Genomic DNA, 17,758 nt, shown 5'->3' with positions numbered 1-17,758 from the left:
TTACATTCTCTAAGTGATGGGTAGAAAATTGCAGTGAATTACGCTTATGGCAAAGCTGAGATGACATCCCCCCCCTGGAGGAGGCGTTACCAAAGGAGTGGCACGAATGACAGCTGATCGGTGCTAGGGATGCATTCCTCTCTCACCTTCAGCCTCCAGTCTTGATAGTGTGCAGGGTGGGAGCTGATAGCTGCTTGGGATGGAGGCGTGCTGCCGGAGGCGTGGGCAGGGCAGAGGTACCCCTGCGTGGGGCAGCTTGCAACCCTCCTGTGTTTTAGCATGTAAACCTGCTGAAATAAGCGGGTAATGGTGGCAAAATCATAATGCTTCCTATCAGCAGGTATGAAAACGTGTATTAGATGTAATTTAAAACAGCTTTGTTCTTCCTGATGAACTGACAGTAAAATAAATGTACCATTTTTGATGGAGAAAAATGCTTCTTAGAAGAGGCTTATCAACCTCGAGCGATGAAGAGGGAAAGCGGGTCCCTTTTAGCTGTGAAACCTTGATAGCGACTAAGTGGAAGGAACTTGATGTTCTTGCCTTGGTGTGGTATGCTCTACTGCAGCAGTCCTCAGGCTTCAAAACACGTGGCTTTTCACCTGGGCTTGAGCTTGAACAGGTTTGAACCCTTAGCTCCCATACCCCAGGTGGGCGTTCAGACCATGCTGCGAGGCTGTGCTCTGGGCAAGAGTGCTTGCCACCATCCTGCTGACACCAGGCTGCAACCAGCCACGAGGCCAGAGAGGAGGTAGGAAAGGCAGGACCTACCCATAGCTTCGCGGTCGGGCCGCTGCTCCCAGCACAGTTTCTGCTCTCCTGTCCCTGCTAAGGGCAATGAAATGTAAAATGTTACAAGGCATGGGGAGGAGGCTCCCAGATCTGCCCCATCCTGGGGGGGAAGCTGAGCTGGCAAGCATGGGGCATGTGCAGACCTGCATGAGCTGAGCTCCTGCGGTGCAGAGCTCCCAACCAAGGGGAGGGGATCAGATGCAGCCAGCACGGTTTGCTGGCAGGGGAGTTTAAACCAGGGGTGAAGGCCTGGATTTGTCTGTCAGTTTTCCTTACAGCCAGCTTGTGCACTCTCTCTTGCATTGCTGTCCTTTTTAAGGATGTTAATTTGAAAAAAACAAAAGCCAACAAACTAAATTGGAAACCTGAACTAAGTGCCATTTGCTGTGTATGTTCTACAAGTCCAGCGTCTGCAAATAATCCATACATTTGAGTGAAGAAGGGTACTTGCAGTCCTCGTATTGATATCCTGCTTGCTTACTGTTACTGAAACACTTCCAGTGCTAATTACATTTTCTCTTGAAATGTGTGAGTGCCTTTAGAGTGGGGTGAGTAACGTGCACCAAACTCCAACTGATTTCTTTCTCTTCCTGCTAGTAGCTGGAAGTGTAAATGATTACCAAGGTGATGTACGGCTTTGCTCGGCTTTGAGCATTATGTTAATTTTAATTGTATTGATCTTTCAGGGTGACTGTGCACAAAAATAAATGGTGTTTCTTCAAAGTAATCGGGAATCGTCTTAAAGAGTGAGAAAGTATCACTCTCCCGCTCTGCAGAGCAGACGCGACATGGGACCTTCTGGCATGGTCATCTCGCCAGGTCTTGGCGTGATCTCTGAACCCTACCATTTTTAATTAGTTCCTTTTATGATGGCAGTGTTGAGGGTACTGTGATCCTGACTGATTAATTCATCAGTCCCACAGTTTCTGTGGGAAACTATTCTTTTCATTACAGACAACGTTTTCAAGGCAGGAAATGAGTTTGCTGCTTGCTTTAATAACGTGCACAAGGCTTATTTCTTTCTCTTTGCATGGAGAGATTATATATTAAGCTAGTGAATGTAGCCTTGTGTAACATTCACATTTTTGTTAAGACATAAAATAATCACAGGGGTGCCACACTTACAAACGTTACAAAATATAAATAGTGCTCTTTTATAGATAAACTTTTCATTGGTTTTACAAGATGATACTGCTTAAGGACTTTTAATGTTCTGTCATCTCAATTTAATTTTTCTCTTTTAATGAAGAATTGCCTCTGCCACGGTTTATGGCGCTGAAAAATGATGGCGAAGTACGTTATGGGACTCCAGCAGAACTCCATGGAGTTAAATTTCAGGTTCCACATGCAACTTCGGAAAAAAATTCCTACAAAAGAACAGATGAAGGGGACAAACAGGTAACAGGCTTGTCTCCTTCAGGCCAATATGTCGTTATGCATCCTCCTTTTGGGTCCAGTCCTGTAAATGATTCCACTCACGTGGGCTTACTCAGTTTTGCGGTACTATACAGGAGATGAACTCCTGACATGCAAATAAACTCCATCGGGGCCGTGCTCTGCTCGTTTTGATACAACCCAGTTGCATCCTTGAAGGGAGTTTCTCTATAAAGCTTGTATAAAGCTGTTGGCCCTGTAATATTCTGAATAAATTCTTTCAATGTTGTCTTCCTACTTAGTCCAGCACTGTTTCTTGGAGAGGACTAGGGATGAAGGAGCAAATAGAAATCTGTCTGTGAATCAGAAGAGGAAACCAAGCGATTTCTCATGGCCAGTGTGATCCTTAGTCACTACAGAAATACTCAACTGGAGAAAAGGTGTTGAATCATGAGCCATTATTTCTGGGGGGGATAAGGCCACCAGATTTTCTTCCATTCTAATCTGCCCCGGGAGTAGTCCAGAAGAAACCTGCTTTTCTTTTGTCCTCAGTGAAGCATCGTCCCAATGCCTGTTGTTCTGAGTTGCCAATTTAATAAAGCTCTCTAAGGGAGATTTGTGTTACCTGTATTTAGGAGAGCTGAGAGTGCTTATTCAGGCACAGCACAACCTTGATGTTCATGGTTTTCCCCAGGCCTGGCGCCTTCTCTTCTGGTACCATATCAGGTCATGCTGCAAATGCCTGGTGGCAGGCGCTTTATCTTCCCACAAGGTGCGCACGCATTTATCACATGGTGCATTGGCGTGGGTAACGGTGTTCCCGGCCTGAGGTCAACCAACAGGAATGAGCTGATGACACGATACATGGGTGGAATAACAGGATGAGGAAGAGGAGTGTGTGCGCCTATCTGCCTGTGTGTACTGACACTGAAGCAGAACGCTGCCCTCAAACCTCTGGCTTCATCTAGGTTATCCATGTTGTGTTATATTTTCCTTCTTACACAGTAAACTGTTCCGGGATCACATCCTCTTCTTAAACAATCTGTAAGTCAAGGTAAAGGGAACACTGTAGGATAGATACCCAGTAACGCCTACAAATCTGGAGAGTGCTTAAAATACCAATTCAGAGATTTATTTTAACTTTTTGTAAGTGTTTTATATGAAAAAAGCTCTCCCACAAAGAATGCACTCACCCTAAGTAAATGTGTTCTGTAAATTCAAAGATACCCGCACAGGTTAAGCATTCTACTTACTTCTTCAGGCATCTTTTGGAAGTAAAATACCGTAAGCTGTAAAGCTTTGCTATGGCATTGCCATGCTTTACCCCTGGAAGGCTCAATACTAGATCCTGTCTTGCCCAGCTTTTTTTTTTTTAAGGAGCCCTGTCTCGGAAATAAAGGGCCTCAGAGGACTACAGCGTTTGCCTTTTCTTTGTCCATACTGCTGTATGCGTTCAGATTGCCATGCAGGATTCCTTGCTTGTTTTGCTGTCGTCTCAGAATTCCATTTTGTGTTGGTGTGTTTTTGAAATAGGAACCCAAGTCTCCACCAATGTCTCCAATCTGCTCACCTCCTGCTTCTCCATCTACTTACCAGAGAATACCCTTAAGTTATGGATATGGTAAATCAAGAAGTGGGCTGGAGCAGCAGCATGGAGGTAAAAATCGGGATGTGCACATTGTATTCAATTCTTTTTTTTTTTTTTTCAGAAGCATCCAAATTTCAAATGCAACTGACAATCAGCCTCATGATTTTAACATTTAACTAGACCTGTATTTTGGAAAACGATTCAATCATCCGATTTTATTTTAATTGTTCAATCCTGTTTGCTTTCTGGTAAATTAGTTAGATTTATGTATGGCTGCTCACAGATAAATGCTAATACCTAATCTCTGACAAGACTACGTGTAATATATCCCAATGACAGTGTCTGTAAGTGTTTTCAGAGTGTGTGATGCTTTTGGTTTCATTAGAGAGGAAGAAAAGCCAACTCCTGATTTCACTAGCTGCTATATTAGTTTTCAGATTGGCAGTGAACCCTCCTTTGCAGGAAAGGGTAATAATCTCTCTGGTTTTGTAATGGAAATAACAATAGGACATGAAGATAAAAACAGTCCCACAATGTAGCTTGGGTGAAACAGGCAAAAATAAGTCACTGCATAGATGCTCCGTCCTTGATATCACTGCCATTAGAGTAGGTGGCAAAACATTCTGATTTTAGCAAGAGGGTAGTGGGGCAGAAGCAAGTTTTACTAAGGCTTTGCAAGCTCCTGCTGATAGTAAGTTGCCTGTGCTCTCCTAATTGCAGCATGTGGTGACAAAGATGGTGGCAATTAGTAGGCATTGGTGTGTACCATCCCTCCATCATCCCCCCTCCTTCTGGTTAGTGGTTTTGCAGCGAGGGATGAGTGGAGCATGCTAGTCCTTTAGCTGTTCTCCTCGTTTACAAATGAGTGAAAAAAACAGAGCTATTACAACATTTTGAAACTCACTGCAGTCATGACAAGAATGTGTTCAACACTATCAAGTGGCCTTCACGTGAAAATCATACCAGTGCTGAGTCACAGCCATTCATTTGCCGGTTAGCTAAACTGCTGTTTGTTCAGAGATGGGATTTTTACCCACCCCCCCCCTTGGCATAACTGATCAAACCAGTGATGGTTGACTTCTGAAATAAGCAACACTAGCGAGGCTGTCTTCTGGGCCCCTCACTACAGGAAAGACATTGCATTGCTGGAACATGTCCAGAGAAGGGCAACAAAGCTGGTGATGGTCTGGAGCACAAGTCTGATGAGGAGCGGCTGAGGGAACTGGGGTTGTTTAGTCTGGAGAAGAGGAGGCTGAGGGGAGACCTGATCGCCCTCTACAGCTGCCTGACAGGAGGCTGTAGCGAGGTGGGGGTCGGCCTCTTCTCCCTGGTAATGGGCTTAGGGACATGGTTTAGTGGTGGGATGGCAGGGTTAGGTTAATGGTTGGACTTGATGATCTTAAAAATCTTTTCCAACCTAAACAATTCTATGATTCTATGACCCACATTCTTCTCCAGTGAGAAGACCATGTGGCAGGTAGCCCACACCCCAAAGAGCTCGGCAGGAGGTGACCATCGGGAGCAGCCAACTGTGTTACATGTTTTGCTCTCTGCTGTTTCCTGGGACTCTGTCCCAGGTCTGTCAGTATTATGGGGTGGGGTTATTTAGGGTTCTGTTGTTTTTCTTTTTTCCCTCTGAATTTGGTTGCAGTCATAACTTTAGTGAAATTTCTCATGGAGTCAGTGGCTGTGCAAAGTGAGTAGAGGCAGCAGCGTCCAATCCAGCTGCCAGCTTCTTCTAAAATTAGTAATTCAAATGCTTGAATTTTTAAGGTGATAAAATCCTAGAGGTGTAGAACATTATGGTTATTTTCCAGAATGGGAATCTCTCCTATTTTCCAGAAAAGAAATGTCTCCTATTTTAATCCCACTGGGGATACTTCAGCCAAATGCGTTCTTGGTGGCAGTAGGCAGGTAACATTTTATGGCCCATGCTCTACCAAGTGCCAGGCTTGGTGACCCGCTGGTTCTTCCTGGCCTTTAAGATTAGGACTCTTCCAGTTTTCTGAAGAGCACTCACAAGGGTGGGTCCGAAAGCCACTGCCTTCCTCCACACACAGGAGGTGGTAGGGGCACAGTGCGGAGCGGGGTGGGCTGTCCTGGGCTGCACGTCCGACCCTGAAACGGGACGGCGTGCCTTCGAGGGCAGCCCTTGGTGCTGCGACCATGGCTATTACTCTTCTTTTTTTTTTTTTTTCTTGATACATGTGGGCTTTTTTCCTGCTAGCAAATACACAGCAGTGTGGCCTTGTGCATAAATCACCTCTCCAAGGTTGTCTGTATGTTTCCCAACTTCCTTCCTGTGGTTTTTTTTCTTCTGAAATTAGAAGTTACTTGTACAGGAATAAAAATAGATACCAATAGAGGGTAAGACCACTCAGGAAAGCAAGAGGGTTAGGGGTAGAATTTTTAAGGTCTTCCTGAGCTCAAAATTTTTAAGATTCCTTGGTCTCACGTTTCATCAAGAGTTTTCTAAGTTCTGTCTTTCTAATGCAGACTGTCCTTGTAGTGTACGTTTTAAATACACTGGCAGCCGGGGTTCTCAGCTCTCTAAGGGTTTGCAAGTGAGTTGCCTTTGTGTTTGCATACTTGACCTATTTTTAAAAGATCGTTCTTAAACGTGCTGTTATGTCACCGCATACTGTATTTGCTGCAGTGGAATGTCAGTGACTTATTTTAGCAAAAGAAGAAGCAATTGTTACTTTTTTTTACTAACTTTACTCTGGATAATGCGAAGTGGTGAGCCATATATTTTGATTTTCAACAGAAATTAGGGAAGGGGGAAGAAGAGTATATGGAAACTTAGTGATTTACTGTTTGGTAGCACTGTCAAAGCATATATATTTCATATAGATATATTTTTTTTTTCAGCTCAGTTGAATTATTCTTACTTGTAATGCATTCTTGTGCTATATATGTCTATAAGTATATATAAAATGTATAAATAAACAGTCTAAGTAAATATCTATATTTTGACATGATGAACAATAATTTCTGTTATTCAGATAACTGATAGTTTCTATTGGTAATGTCTGAAGAAGAATGATGTAATGTGAAAGACAAGTATGTGGCTGGAATTGTGTTGCAGAAGACAAAATGGACTTTGATACTCTGGTACTAGGGTCACTTGTTAGATGTTTGACAAAATGGACTTTGATACTGTGATATGAGGTTCACAAGCTAGATTCTTGACCTTGTGGTGTTTCGTTATTTCCTTTAGCCAAGTAGAATCTTTTTGAGCATCCTTTCATTTATATACTTTATCCTTTCATTTATATACTTCATTTTAAATGTCTATAGCTCCTTATGAAGTCAGACACCTTACTCACCAGCAAGATGGATCATCATCAGGGAATTATGGAGCCAAACCTGCACTGGCCTGTTCAACTCTTAATCGGGTAATGAATTGCATGTTTTTCTTTCGTAGTACTACTAATAAAACAATAGAGAAATTAAAAAAAAGGCAGAAGAATTCTCACCTCAAAAGTAAAAAGTGTTATTCATGGTGTTTTTAGGCTAGAGACCGAAGTGTGCTTTTTTTAGTATATGAAAAAGGAAAAAAAAAAAAAGCTGATGGGAATGAGAAATTAAATTAAATAATCCAATTAATTAAATTGCTGAAGCTAAGTAGAATGAGTAACACCAAGTAGCATAGGTAGGAAAACTAGGCTGAGAATCTTCAATCAAAAGTAAAAAAAAAAAAATTAAAAAAATGAAGTTATTCTAGCAAAAGTAAAACATTTTCATGGAAAAATATGAGTTTTCACAGAGATTCCTGCTTGATTTAGAATGCAGTCTGTAACACATGCACAGAATTTATTGCTTAATATTCTGCGTATTCTGTTTTTTCACCCCAGTTGGTTAAATCACATCTCAAACAGAACAAATTAATTTCTCTATATTTGCTTGCTTTCATGAGATGGGTCCTGTGTTTTGCTGCTAGTTGCAAAAGCAGATCTTTCTGATGTTGCAGTATGCCTGCTGTGCACTGACTATGCAAAGAGGGAGTTTGCCCTGTGGAAGGACAAAGCTCTCCTGAGGGAGAACTTTTCCTAAATAAGTAAGACTCGGCAGAGACTCTGTACCTTTTCCCTGGTGCTTAGCACCCCACACCCATAATAAAATGTCACCTGAGCCTCAGGGAAGGATCCACAGGTAGTGTCACATAATTTGTGCTAACTTGACATGAAATTGGGTGCATTTGTGTAGCACTTTGAAATGAAAATTAACCTAGAGCTTTATGATGTTGCCTGTTTCTGGGCTCTTTTGATGTATTTCAGAACCGGTGTTCTGCATTTGATTCTTAGGAAATGGACGGGTATGTCAGAGAAAGGGTTGCGGAGCTGGTTGCAGCCTGATCATCGTTCACTCTTGCCCTCCCTTTTCAAGAGTGTTGCCATCCAGATTTAACATCCGGGCTTAAAACTCGAATACTAAGTCATTCCAGTTCAACAAAGGCGCTAACTGTGCCGGCAGCCCTCTTCTAGACGCCACCCCCAACCTCCCTTAAACAAGTCACTCAGGAAGCAAAGACATAAATGGATAAAATGTCCTTCTCCTCCAGAATATTCCTTTTTCCTGAAGGAGAATTTTTACCAAAACCATGGGAGGTGACAGGAGGTTGGGGAGGTCTGTAAGGGTTTTCGTGTCTCCCTGGCTTGGCCTGATGTGTGCAGGGTTCCCTGGGCGAGCTGAAGGTCCAGAAGCAGTAATAGCTCTGTAGTTGCAGCACCGCTCCTAGGCTACGTACACAGTTTTCTCAGCAGAGCTAAATTTTCATGAGTGATGCTGCATAAATACAGCTTTAGGTCCTTTGCTGGTTCCATCAGTTTGAGGTACAGAGTGTGCAGCTCAGGGTTGTAATGCATGGCAGCCAAAGTGAACCCCCAAAATGAAACCAGAGGTAGTAAGGTGTGACTTAGACTTTCCTTTTTGCCATCAGCAGCAGTAAGATTTCCTTTTTCTTTTAGCTTCAGTCATGTAAACTTCCATTAATTGCCTGGTTAAAGACACCAAACATTAGCCTCAGCTTCAACAGATTAAGTAGTGAGGCGGTAATCAGGGTGGCCGTTTCCATTTCTCATCTTCTTAAAATATGCATCTGCTAATAGAAGAGAGTGAATCTGGTTTCTGGAGGCTGCCAGCACCCTGCTTGGCCCTTCTGGTCCCCCCTGCCTGCTTGCGGCCGGTGCCAGTGTCCCCCCCTTCAGTCTCTTTCAGCGGAGCGGGAGCAGCAGGACAGCAACACCCACTACTCGGATGACCCTTGGAGGATAACGGAGGAGCAGCGAGACTACTACATCAACCAGTTCAGGTCCCTGCAGCCTGACCTGAATTCCTTTATTTCAGGTAATTTTTTACCAAACACTGCGCATGTCAAGTGGAGGGCCCAGGCTGAGAGGCGCAAAGTGTTAAGTAGATAAATTAATTATTTTTTTTCATCTCTGGAGTAAGTTTATGAGAAAGAATTGATTGCATTTTCTTTTTAAAGGCAGACAACTCAAAGAGTAAAGTAGTACTGTGGGCATTATGTTTTTTCCTAAATATCCTGATTATAGGAAAGTAATTACATCTAAGAGAGAAATGTTGTGATTCAGTAAAAATTGAGCTCTCACTCTAAGGCGTATTGAGATTGCATTTCCATCTGGACTAGGAAGATCAGGCTGCTCGTGAGGGGAGTCACAGTGGGTACAGGCAGTTGAGTTGATCTGGCAAGGAAGATGTCACAGGTTTTAAATTGAGGTGGTTTTTACTGAGCCCTGCTCTATTACTGGGGTTCAGGAGGCTCGGATCCAGCCAAGAGTTTAAATAAATTACCTGCTGCTGACAGAAATCCGTGCTTTCCTCGGTTAAGTTCCTTTAGTATAATTTGCTTGAAAGAGAAAATGGTTGTTCCACAACAAGGTATTTCCTCACAAACATATACATCTGTAACTGTGTATGTATGTATATATGAATATAAAGCCTCTCAGGTAGCTGTGCGTTTTCCTTTATGTTGAGCAAGATTCTCAGGCAGTCCTTCCGCATCCAAAATTACCATTTATAAATGATAAATTAGAGCTTCCACAGCATCCTAAAATAATTAAGCTGTAGAAATCTTTGCTGCAGGGTGATACAGATGCTAGAGGTTTGTCCAGGTTTAAGAAGTTGTTTGAGAAATCTGTGATTGAAAAATCTGTCAGAAGTTACTGAATGTTTAAGTGCTACCCCCTGGTTGAGCACGTTCCTGAATTGCAGGTGGTCAGAGGTTGGAGATATTCTGGAGCTACATTATTAGCACATGGCTTTGTCATGGTCACATAGTCCTCTCTTGGCATCTGGTGTTGGAGAGGACATGCTGCTCTCTTGGACCTGCCCCAGTTACAGCTTTTCTTACGCCCTGCAGTGGGTGATCTGACCTGAGTGCACAAGGGGAGGAGTAGTAGAGACTTCAGAAGTCTTGGCATTACGTTGTCTTACGTTTTGTAAGCCTATATCCAGAAGGGGCTTCCAGGGTACAGGGATCTTGTGCTACCACTATAGTCTGTGGGTATGGTATGGTGAAATAATGGATTTATTAGCAGGGAGAAGAATGAGAAGGGCTATTGTGGCAGGGTGGGTGAGGATGCCTGCAAGCAGGACAGTAGCTACATGCTATCTGAATCGCCTGTGGTTTTTTCTTGGTTTTTTGTTTTTTTTTTTCCATAACATTTGAGCCACTGCAGGGAACAGTCATGGTTGAAGCAGCAGCGTCTTGGGAGAGCAGAGCAGACGCCACAGCACTGTATTGCCACACACATGGCTTCTGGGTGAAGCAGAGCTGTTTGTGTCTGTTACTTCATTGTTGGTGACACGCTAATTATGCTAGTTAGAATCACTAGTACTAAAGCGTGTTTTCCTTTTATTTATTTTTCCCATATGGAGGCAATGGGAAAATGAGGTCAACAGCTCTGTCTGGCTTTCTCTCTCGCTTACCAAGAGACAAATGGCCCAAGAGCTATATTAGCATCCAGTTAATCTGAGCATCTCTCAGATGTAAAGTAACCACCTGCTTCTGGTGCAGCAGCCCTGGCCAAAGGTAAATAATTAGAGAAATAATTTCCAGTGGTTGACAAGGCATGGTTTCCGGCTCTTTACTTCGTGCTATCAGTTTCCACCCTGTTAATACTTGAAATGGGTTGGGGTTTGTTTTTTTTTTTTTTTTTTTTTTTAAAGGATGCTTAATTCAAGAGTTCTTGTTAAATTTTGAAAAGTGTCTTCAATTATAATCATTGCTCTTATCTCCAGAATCATGTTCAGGCCCAAGCAGCAGGGTGCTCATTGATCTTCCTGACACGCTTGTTTTCTGGAGAGGTGTTTGCCTGCTCGGCAGGACTGGGAAGGTTTGAGCAGCGATGTAACTGAGAGCTGTTCCCAAGTAATACTGCAAGCAGCATCATAAGCTCAACGGGCTGACGTTTGCCGTGAAACGACACTGAGGAGAGGCACCTCTGGAATGTTTTAGATGTGTTGTTGGTTTTATGCTTCTGGCTGTGATTTGTCAGAGGAGGCTTAATTAATGCCTAGTTTTTATCAAGTACAACTACATAATTCATCAGTGCTTTTCTAATGAACCAGCACACTTACTTTTAATGAGCTTATTTAGAAATGATTGCAGATGGAACTGTACATGATACAATTTGACAAGGATTCTATTATATTTTCATAAGCAACATGGTGCTTTGTAATTCAGTGTCATCCTTCCATCTCAGATAGGCAGAACAAACAGTTTTAAACGTTGATCAAAAATGCTGATGGAAGTTTTACTTTTATGTATGCTTTTATGGAGAGAGATGAGAAGAAAAGCTAGCTAGAGCCTAAACATCTGTCGGGGTCAAAGAATATGTCTGGAATCTTTTCAAAGCCGATTGTCAGTTGTGAAAATAAAAAATAAAAAAAAAAAACAACAACTAAAGAAGCATTGTGTTGGGGGAAGTGAATACTGGAATTTAAATTTAGGATTATTTAAGAGGAATGGATTAACCCAATATGTTAACAAAACTCATTTTATTTCTGGTGCTGACACAAGTTGTTCTCTGTGCAAAATTTAAAGAAAAGTATTCCTTTCTAGTAGGTAATTACAGTTTTGTGATATGTGATTTATCAGGTTGTGTCACTGTGTTAAACACGTGGGATGTTTCAGTCTTTGTTAGTATAACCTCAACAGCTTGAAAAATGCTCCTTGCTTTCAAAGAGGAGGAAGTTAAATGTTTATTCTAGTCCATGTGCTAATGATAAAATAGTACTTATTTCTTGCAAAACATTAATTTGTAAATTTGAATTCTTGACTTTCTGAAGTCCAGTTTTATTGACTGAGAAGCATCTTAGAATTAAAGACAGAACAGCTTTAGCGAGCAATTAACAATAATATTTAAACTTGTCAAAAGCATATATTTAGCTCTTTTTGTTGAGGCTAGTCACTGGTGCTGAGTAACTGTTTGCTGAAGTCCCTTTTTAACTTTTTCTGCTTGCACTGTTTAAAGTCCTGCATGGCTTAGCCAAAACTAGCTTCGAGTTCATTTCACCCTTGGAGATACAGGATATGTATTTCATGTTATAATATATCCATGCCATCATATTGTATGGCATGATAGATAACAAAAATATACTTTATTAAAAACGAAAAAAGCGACAAGTCAGTATTAGAGAATTAGCTTGCTTCATTTTTCCCAAGACAAATGTACAAGTTAGGAGCAAGTACAAATGACAGAGGTGCTTCTCCAGTATTAAAATACCCCTTCTCAAAGTCTCATTTCTGTCTCCCCATAATGCACACGTGTGTTTCCTTGAGGTAACAGCTTGGAAAACGTGTGTCTGTCGTACCCGCAGGGAGCTGAGCGATGTGGATTGTGATGGGGCGCTGACACTCCCGGAGTTTTGTGCTGCTTTCCACCTGGTGGTTGCGAGGAAGAACGGTTACCAGCTGCCAGAGACACTGCCCGAGACACTGCTGCCCGAGTACCTTCAAGCAGGTAATGTCCTCACGGCAGGTTGCGCTCCCGTAGCCACCTCGGGAACCCGACGCGCGTGTAAGACGGGTTTCGTTTTCCATCCTGCAGGTAGGATGGGGTTCTACACTGCATAGTGGTGCTCCGTTTGCTTTTTAACACGTGCATTTTTAATTGTGCTGACAAAGGGATGTATAAAAGCACAAAATAGCAATGCAAAATGTAGAGGTTACCTGCCCCTTAATGTCTGCCTCTTTGCTCCAGTGTGCTTCAGGTGTCATTACAGCAAAAATGGCAGGTGATTATCTTGTAGCAAAGGTAATCTAACAAGATTTACATGGCTTTTAACTCTTTTGATGATTTTCCCTTATGTACCTGTCTCTTGAAGATGTGTTGAAAATGATACTGGGTTGCTTTAGAACTTACTATGCTAATATATTTTGTTGGGTGCACTTGGTGGTTGTATCAAAGGTTGAATTTTTTTGTAATTCATTTTATTAATCCACAGATTCTTCTCTTAAGTAATCTGCAGTAATGACAGGGGGATTACAACAGTTTGTGTAGCATGAGGATAAATTAATCCAAAATACAACATATCTCAGTAACAATGTGCAGTTAGAGACCTGCCCTCTCATTTGTTCTCTTCAGTTATGGCTCTTGTAATTATAAATGAACATTGAAATATATACTGTTCCATGTAAAAAACATGCATGTCTTTCTAGGGCAAGGAGGATTAATCACAGATGATAATTACAGTGCTAAGGGATAATATTTAAGACCTAATAAAATCTCCATTAAATTTGATGACATTGAGTATATTAATAGACATGAAAAGAACAAATCAAGCTGTAGTTAGGAAAATTAAATGTTCACCTTGTATCAGATTTGTGAAGTCATTTCTGGTGGAGTCATGTTCCTTATAATCCACTATCTTCATATCCAAGGGGAGAAGCTCCTGTAAAACCTGCACCTCCAAGTCTTCATCACTTTAGTCTCTCTAATTACATTCCCTTGTTGTAATTACAACTACCCTTTTCCCTCCAGGACCACCACTTTGTTTTCAACTCACACCTGTTCTCATTATAAATTAGCTTGTAAGCTCCTCCATGCAGGTTCTTGTTGATGTGTCTTCACATTAAGCCTTTTTGGCTAAAACGGCAATGGAAATAACTAATCTCCAGTAGTAGGGGATCATTATGTCAATGGGAGGAAGAGCATGGTAAGCTGAGGTTGTTTCCTGGGAGTCCTCTTCTTCCCCAATTTGTCCTTTTCAGCCCTGGGGTCTCTACCATTTTCTTAGATAATTATCGTTTCCCATCAGTGCTGCACTGATCAAGCATTTCAAGCTGATGTACGCGGAAGAGGTGAAAGGACTGTTTGTTGCGGGCACTCCAAATACCTCAGCTAATCTGCTAATTCGGGTTAGCCCGAGGGTCTGAAAACCTCTCGTGCTTGTTCTGCTGCCTAGTCAGGAATCAGAAATCTTTCTTTTGAAAGACTTGGATCAATAAAAAGCAGAACATCTCCACACACTTAAGATGTGAATTACAAGGAAGCATAAAGCTCTGGTCATATCAACTTCTGAAATGAAAGCATTGATAAGTAAGCAAGTGCCTCATACACTTACCTAAATTGTCAAAAGAAATTTTCAAGAGAAACTTTTTGTTTTCATGTTTTCATAATTTGATCTCTGTGAGACTTAGATGATTTTTTTTTTTTTTTTTTTTTTTTTTGGCTTGTTAGGAACCCGATGACATTTACTGGAAACTGTTTTTCATTAGGTTGTTGTATTAGTTTCAGAATGAGGCAGAATTTGGTTCAAGTGAAGTACTTGCATCTGATAAGAGTGTTAAAGCTTCAAATAAAGTGACTTGGAGTATAAGACACAGCATTTCAGAATGAATTAATCTTGCTAGTTTTATGGCTTGTTCTATAAAATACAAGTGCAGGGCCAAAATCTATCCTGGCACAGCTCCATTGACAATTTGACCCAGCACCTTCTTTTCTGAAAGTTTTTATTACAACTAATTCATAGAATCTGTAAAGCTATTTGCCCTGTATGTAACCCGCTGTATTGTAAATTAAGACAGATTTGCAAGAGCTTAATTTATTCAGATAAACTAGATGCTAGCCAGAAAGAAGAAAAGTGACATGAGAACTGGTTATTCTGCCTTTCAATATATTGATTTGAAAGAAAAGCTGTTTTCCAGCTGTTAAGACAGATTTATCTCAGAGGAGCTAATCCCAGAGTGATATCAGCAGAAGGACATGAGCTTGTGGAATAGAAATGAAGTTCATGCGAATATTCCTGTGAGAAGTTAGAGCTGATACTTTTTTCCTTCCTCCCACTCCCTCCCCCCTCCATGCTCTTTAGTTAAAGAATGGTATATACTGCATCTACTGCGTTTAGTGTCCTTGCTTTTTGCTGGCCTTCAATCTTGATGTATAATGTGGATTCTACTATACTTTCCCGTATTCAAAATGTCAGAAATTGGAGTTGAAAGTTTAGTAAGTACCTTCAACATTCCTAAGACAGCAACTAAGTTGATACTGGGCTGTGAGGAGGAAAATTGCAAATAAACAGCTGTTGTTTGGCAGTTAATGTTTACTAGAAATAGCTTCTCCTAAATTTCACAGTTAGTTCTACAACAGAAATGAGCATGTTATCCCTTTTGTGACATGGAATTATTCAAAACACAGGACAAAGGTTTTCTGCATGGTGCTTGTCATCCATGGCTTATAGGTCAATTCTGATACGTAGAAATGAAGGGCAAAATGATGCTGGAACAGTTTTTTAGAACTGGGTATTAACCAAAGATTTGGCATGTCTGTCTCTTTTTTTTTTTTTCTTTCTTTTTTTCTGTTCTTTTTTTTTTTCTTTTTCTTTCCTTTCTTTTTTTTTCCTCCCCCTGCAGCTTCTCTAAAGCCCATGCGTGACTGCACACTATTTGATTCTTATTCTGAGCCATTGCCAGGCGGTCAGCAGACTCGGGACTTCAGTCGGACGGAGGTAAGGGGGCATAAGCAGGGATAGTTACCTTGCAGAGGAATAGCCCAGCTTCACAAGGACTGCGGTACATGTAGCAGCAGAACGGCGAATCTTTGAGAGGGCTTTCAGAGTCCCGAAGCGTACTGTTAACCCCCGTCAGCCCCCTCTCTCAGAAACTTGTTCAGTGTGTGGAAAGGGCTGACAAGATTTTTGGAAGATGTTCCCCCGTGACGGAGATCACAGTAGTCATTGTGGGACTCCAGCTGTCTGCAGTGTTGGGGCCTGCAGAGAAACACACCGTAGCTGTTCGTGTCCCAGGGGGCTGCATTTGGCCCTCTGGCGTTGGGAGTCAGTGACAAGGGACAGAGCCCATGCTGCAGGAGGGGCGGTGGGGCACAAGGACAGCACTCGGGTGAAATCTCTTCTTGATCTGAATTGGTCGAAAACGAAGGGTTTGGGTGCAGACCTCGTTCTAGCCAGGTATGCCTGATTGTGTAGCTCATGAGTTTTTTCCATTTACAGTGCTCCATTTCTATATTCGCTCCCCTGGTTGTGATGATGAGAAGAAAAATGTCTTGGCTTGTCCCGATTTCTTGTACTTTGCTTCTTTGGAGACTGAAACTATCCTACATTTTGTACAGGATGGACATGCATAGTTCTGTCCTAAGTGATTCAGTCTCCATTTTAATGTCCAGCCTTTTAGAATCATAGAATCATGGAATTGTTTAGGTTGGAAAAGACCATCAAGTCCAACCGTTAACCTAACCCTGCCATCCCACCACTAAACCATGGCCCTAAGTACCTCATCTGCCCAGCTTTTAAATACCTCCAGGGATGGGGACTTGACCACTTCCCTGGGCAGCCAATGCTTGACAACCCTTTCAGTGGAGAAATTTTTCCTAATTTTTCAAGACAGATGTAACCGTTTGGAGCTTCTTCACCTTTTAATTCTGTAGTATTTGCATTCTCATAGCTTAAGGAACTACCCATCTAAGGGTCTAGGTAGTAATTGTAAGGAGCTGAGAAGAGTGTTTTGAGGGAAGAATGGAGATCCATTGTAGCAATATCACAACAGATACCAGCCTTGTAATGGAAGGCTGTTGCAAGCAAAACTAAATTAAGGAGAAGCATTTATCACTGAGGTTAAAAAATGGAAACTTTAAAGATCCTGTAAAGCTGAACTAACCATGCCACTGAGTTGTGCCTGGGTATTGCAACTCTGAATATATACTCTGGGATTTCATAGAATCATAGAATGTTTTGGGTTGGAAGGGACCCCTAGAGGTCATCTAGTCCAACCACCCTGCAGTGAGCAGGGACACCGCTAACTGGCCCCCTCTCGGGGCAACCCCTTCCAGTGTTCCACCACCCTCGTTGTAAAGAATTCCTTCCTTATATTCAGTCTAAACCTACCCTGCTTCAGTTTAAAACCATTACCCCTTGTCCTTGTCCTGTCACAGCAGGCCTTGCTAAAAAGATTTTCCCCATCGTTCCTATAGGCTCCCTTTAAGTACTGAACTTAAGGTTTGATTTTAATAAATTGTAATTTAAGTCCTGATTTAAGGGTTTACTATTTAAGGTGGTGAAACAAATGGCAGGCTGACTGCAAGAACGGGCTCTTCTGACACTGCTTTTGAGTTAAAAAGCAATGGTATGTCATGTCAGCAAGGCTGTTCTCCAGTTATTTCCTCCCTATGCCTGGCTCTGGGGAGTTGCTGGGTCAGAACCCGTCTGTTCCCTCATCGCGTTTGGCTCGGTAGCGGCACCACCAGACTCTCCTAAGCTGCCACAGAGCGCAACGCTCACCGTGGGCAATGCTGCGGCCAGCACTCTGAGCATCCAGTTTATCTTCTGGAACTGCTAAAATACATGTGCCGCCTCCCCAGGCAGTACTGCTCTCTGTTACAGCAGTCTGGCCGAAGTGCAGCAGTCCCACGTTGCTGTCTTGGTAGCACGGGCCACTGCTACATTAGCGTAGGCAGGTCCTTCACTGTAGCAGAAGGGCCTTGTCCCTTGCAAATGGCCTTATTTTGGGAGGGTGGTTTGCAG

General features: G+C 42.1%; 1 protein-coding gene across 1 annotated transcript in view; it reads left to right on the top strand.

The window, feature by feature from the left end:
- Window positions 1-17,758, top strand: part of REPS2 (RALBP1 associated Eps domain containing 2) — a 66,248-nt gene that overhangs the window by 2,856 nt on the left and 45,634 nt on the right. The window contains exons 3-8 of the mRNA XM_009639971.2: window positions 2,042-2,190; window positions 3,700-3,823; window positions 7,055-7,152; window positions 8,965-9,134; window positions 12,602-12,744; window positions 15,636-15,730. Of these exons, the coding sequence (XP_009638266.1) occupies window positions 2,042-2,190; window positions 3,700-3,823; window positions 7,055-7,152; window positions 8,965-9,134; window positions 12,602-12,744; window positions 15,636-15,730 (779 nt within the window). The remainder of the gene's footprint in view (window positions 1-2,041; window positions 2,191-3,699; window positions 3,824-7,054; window positions 7,153-8,964; window positions 9,135-12,601; window positions 12,745-15,635; window positions 15,731-17,758) is intronic.

Source organism: Egretta garzetta, unplaced genomic scaffold (genome assembly GCF_000687185.1).
Source record: "Egretta garzetta isolate BGI_Z169 unplaced genomic scaffold, ASM68718v1 scaffold445, whole genome shotgun sequence".
NCBI classification, from domain to species: Eukaryota; Metazoa; Chordata; class Aves; order Pelecaniformes; family Ardeidae; genus Egretta; species Egretta garzetta.
This window is presented reverse-complemented; position numbering and strand designations above follow the sequence as displayed.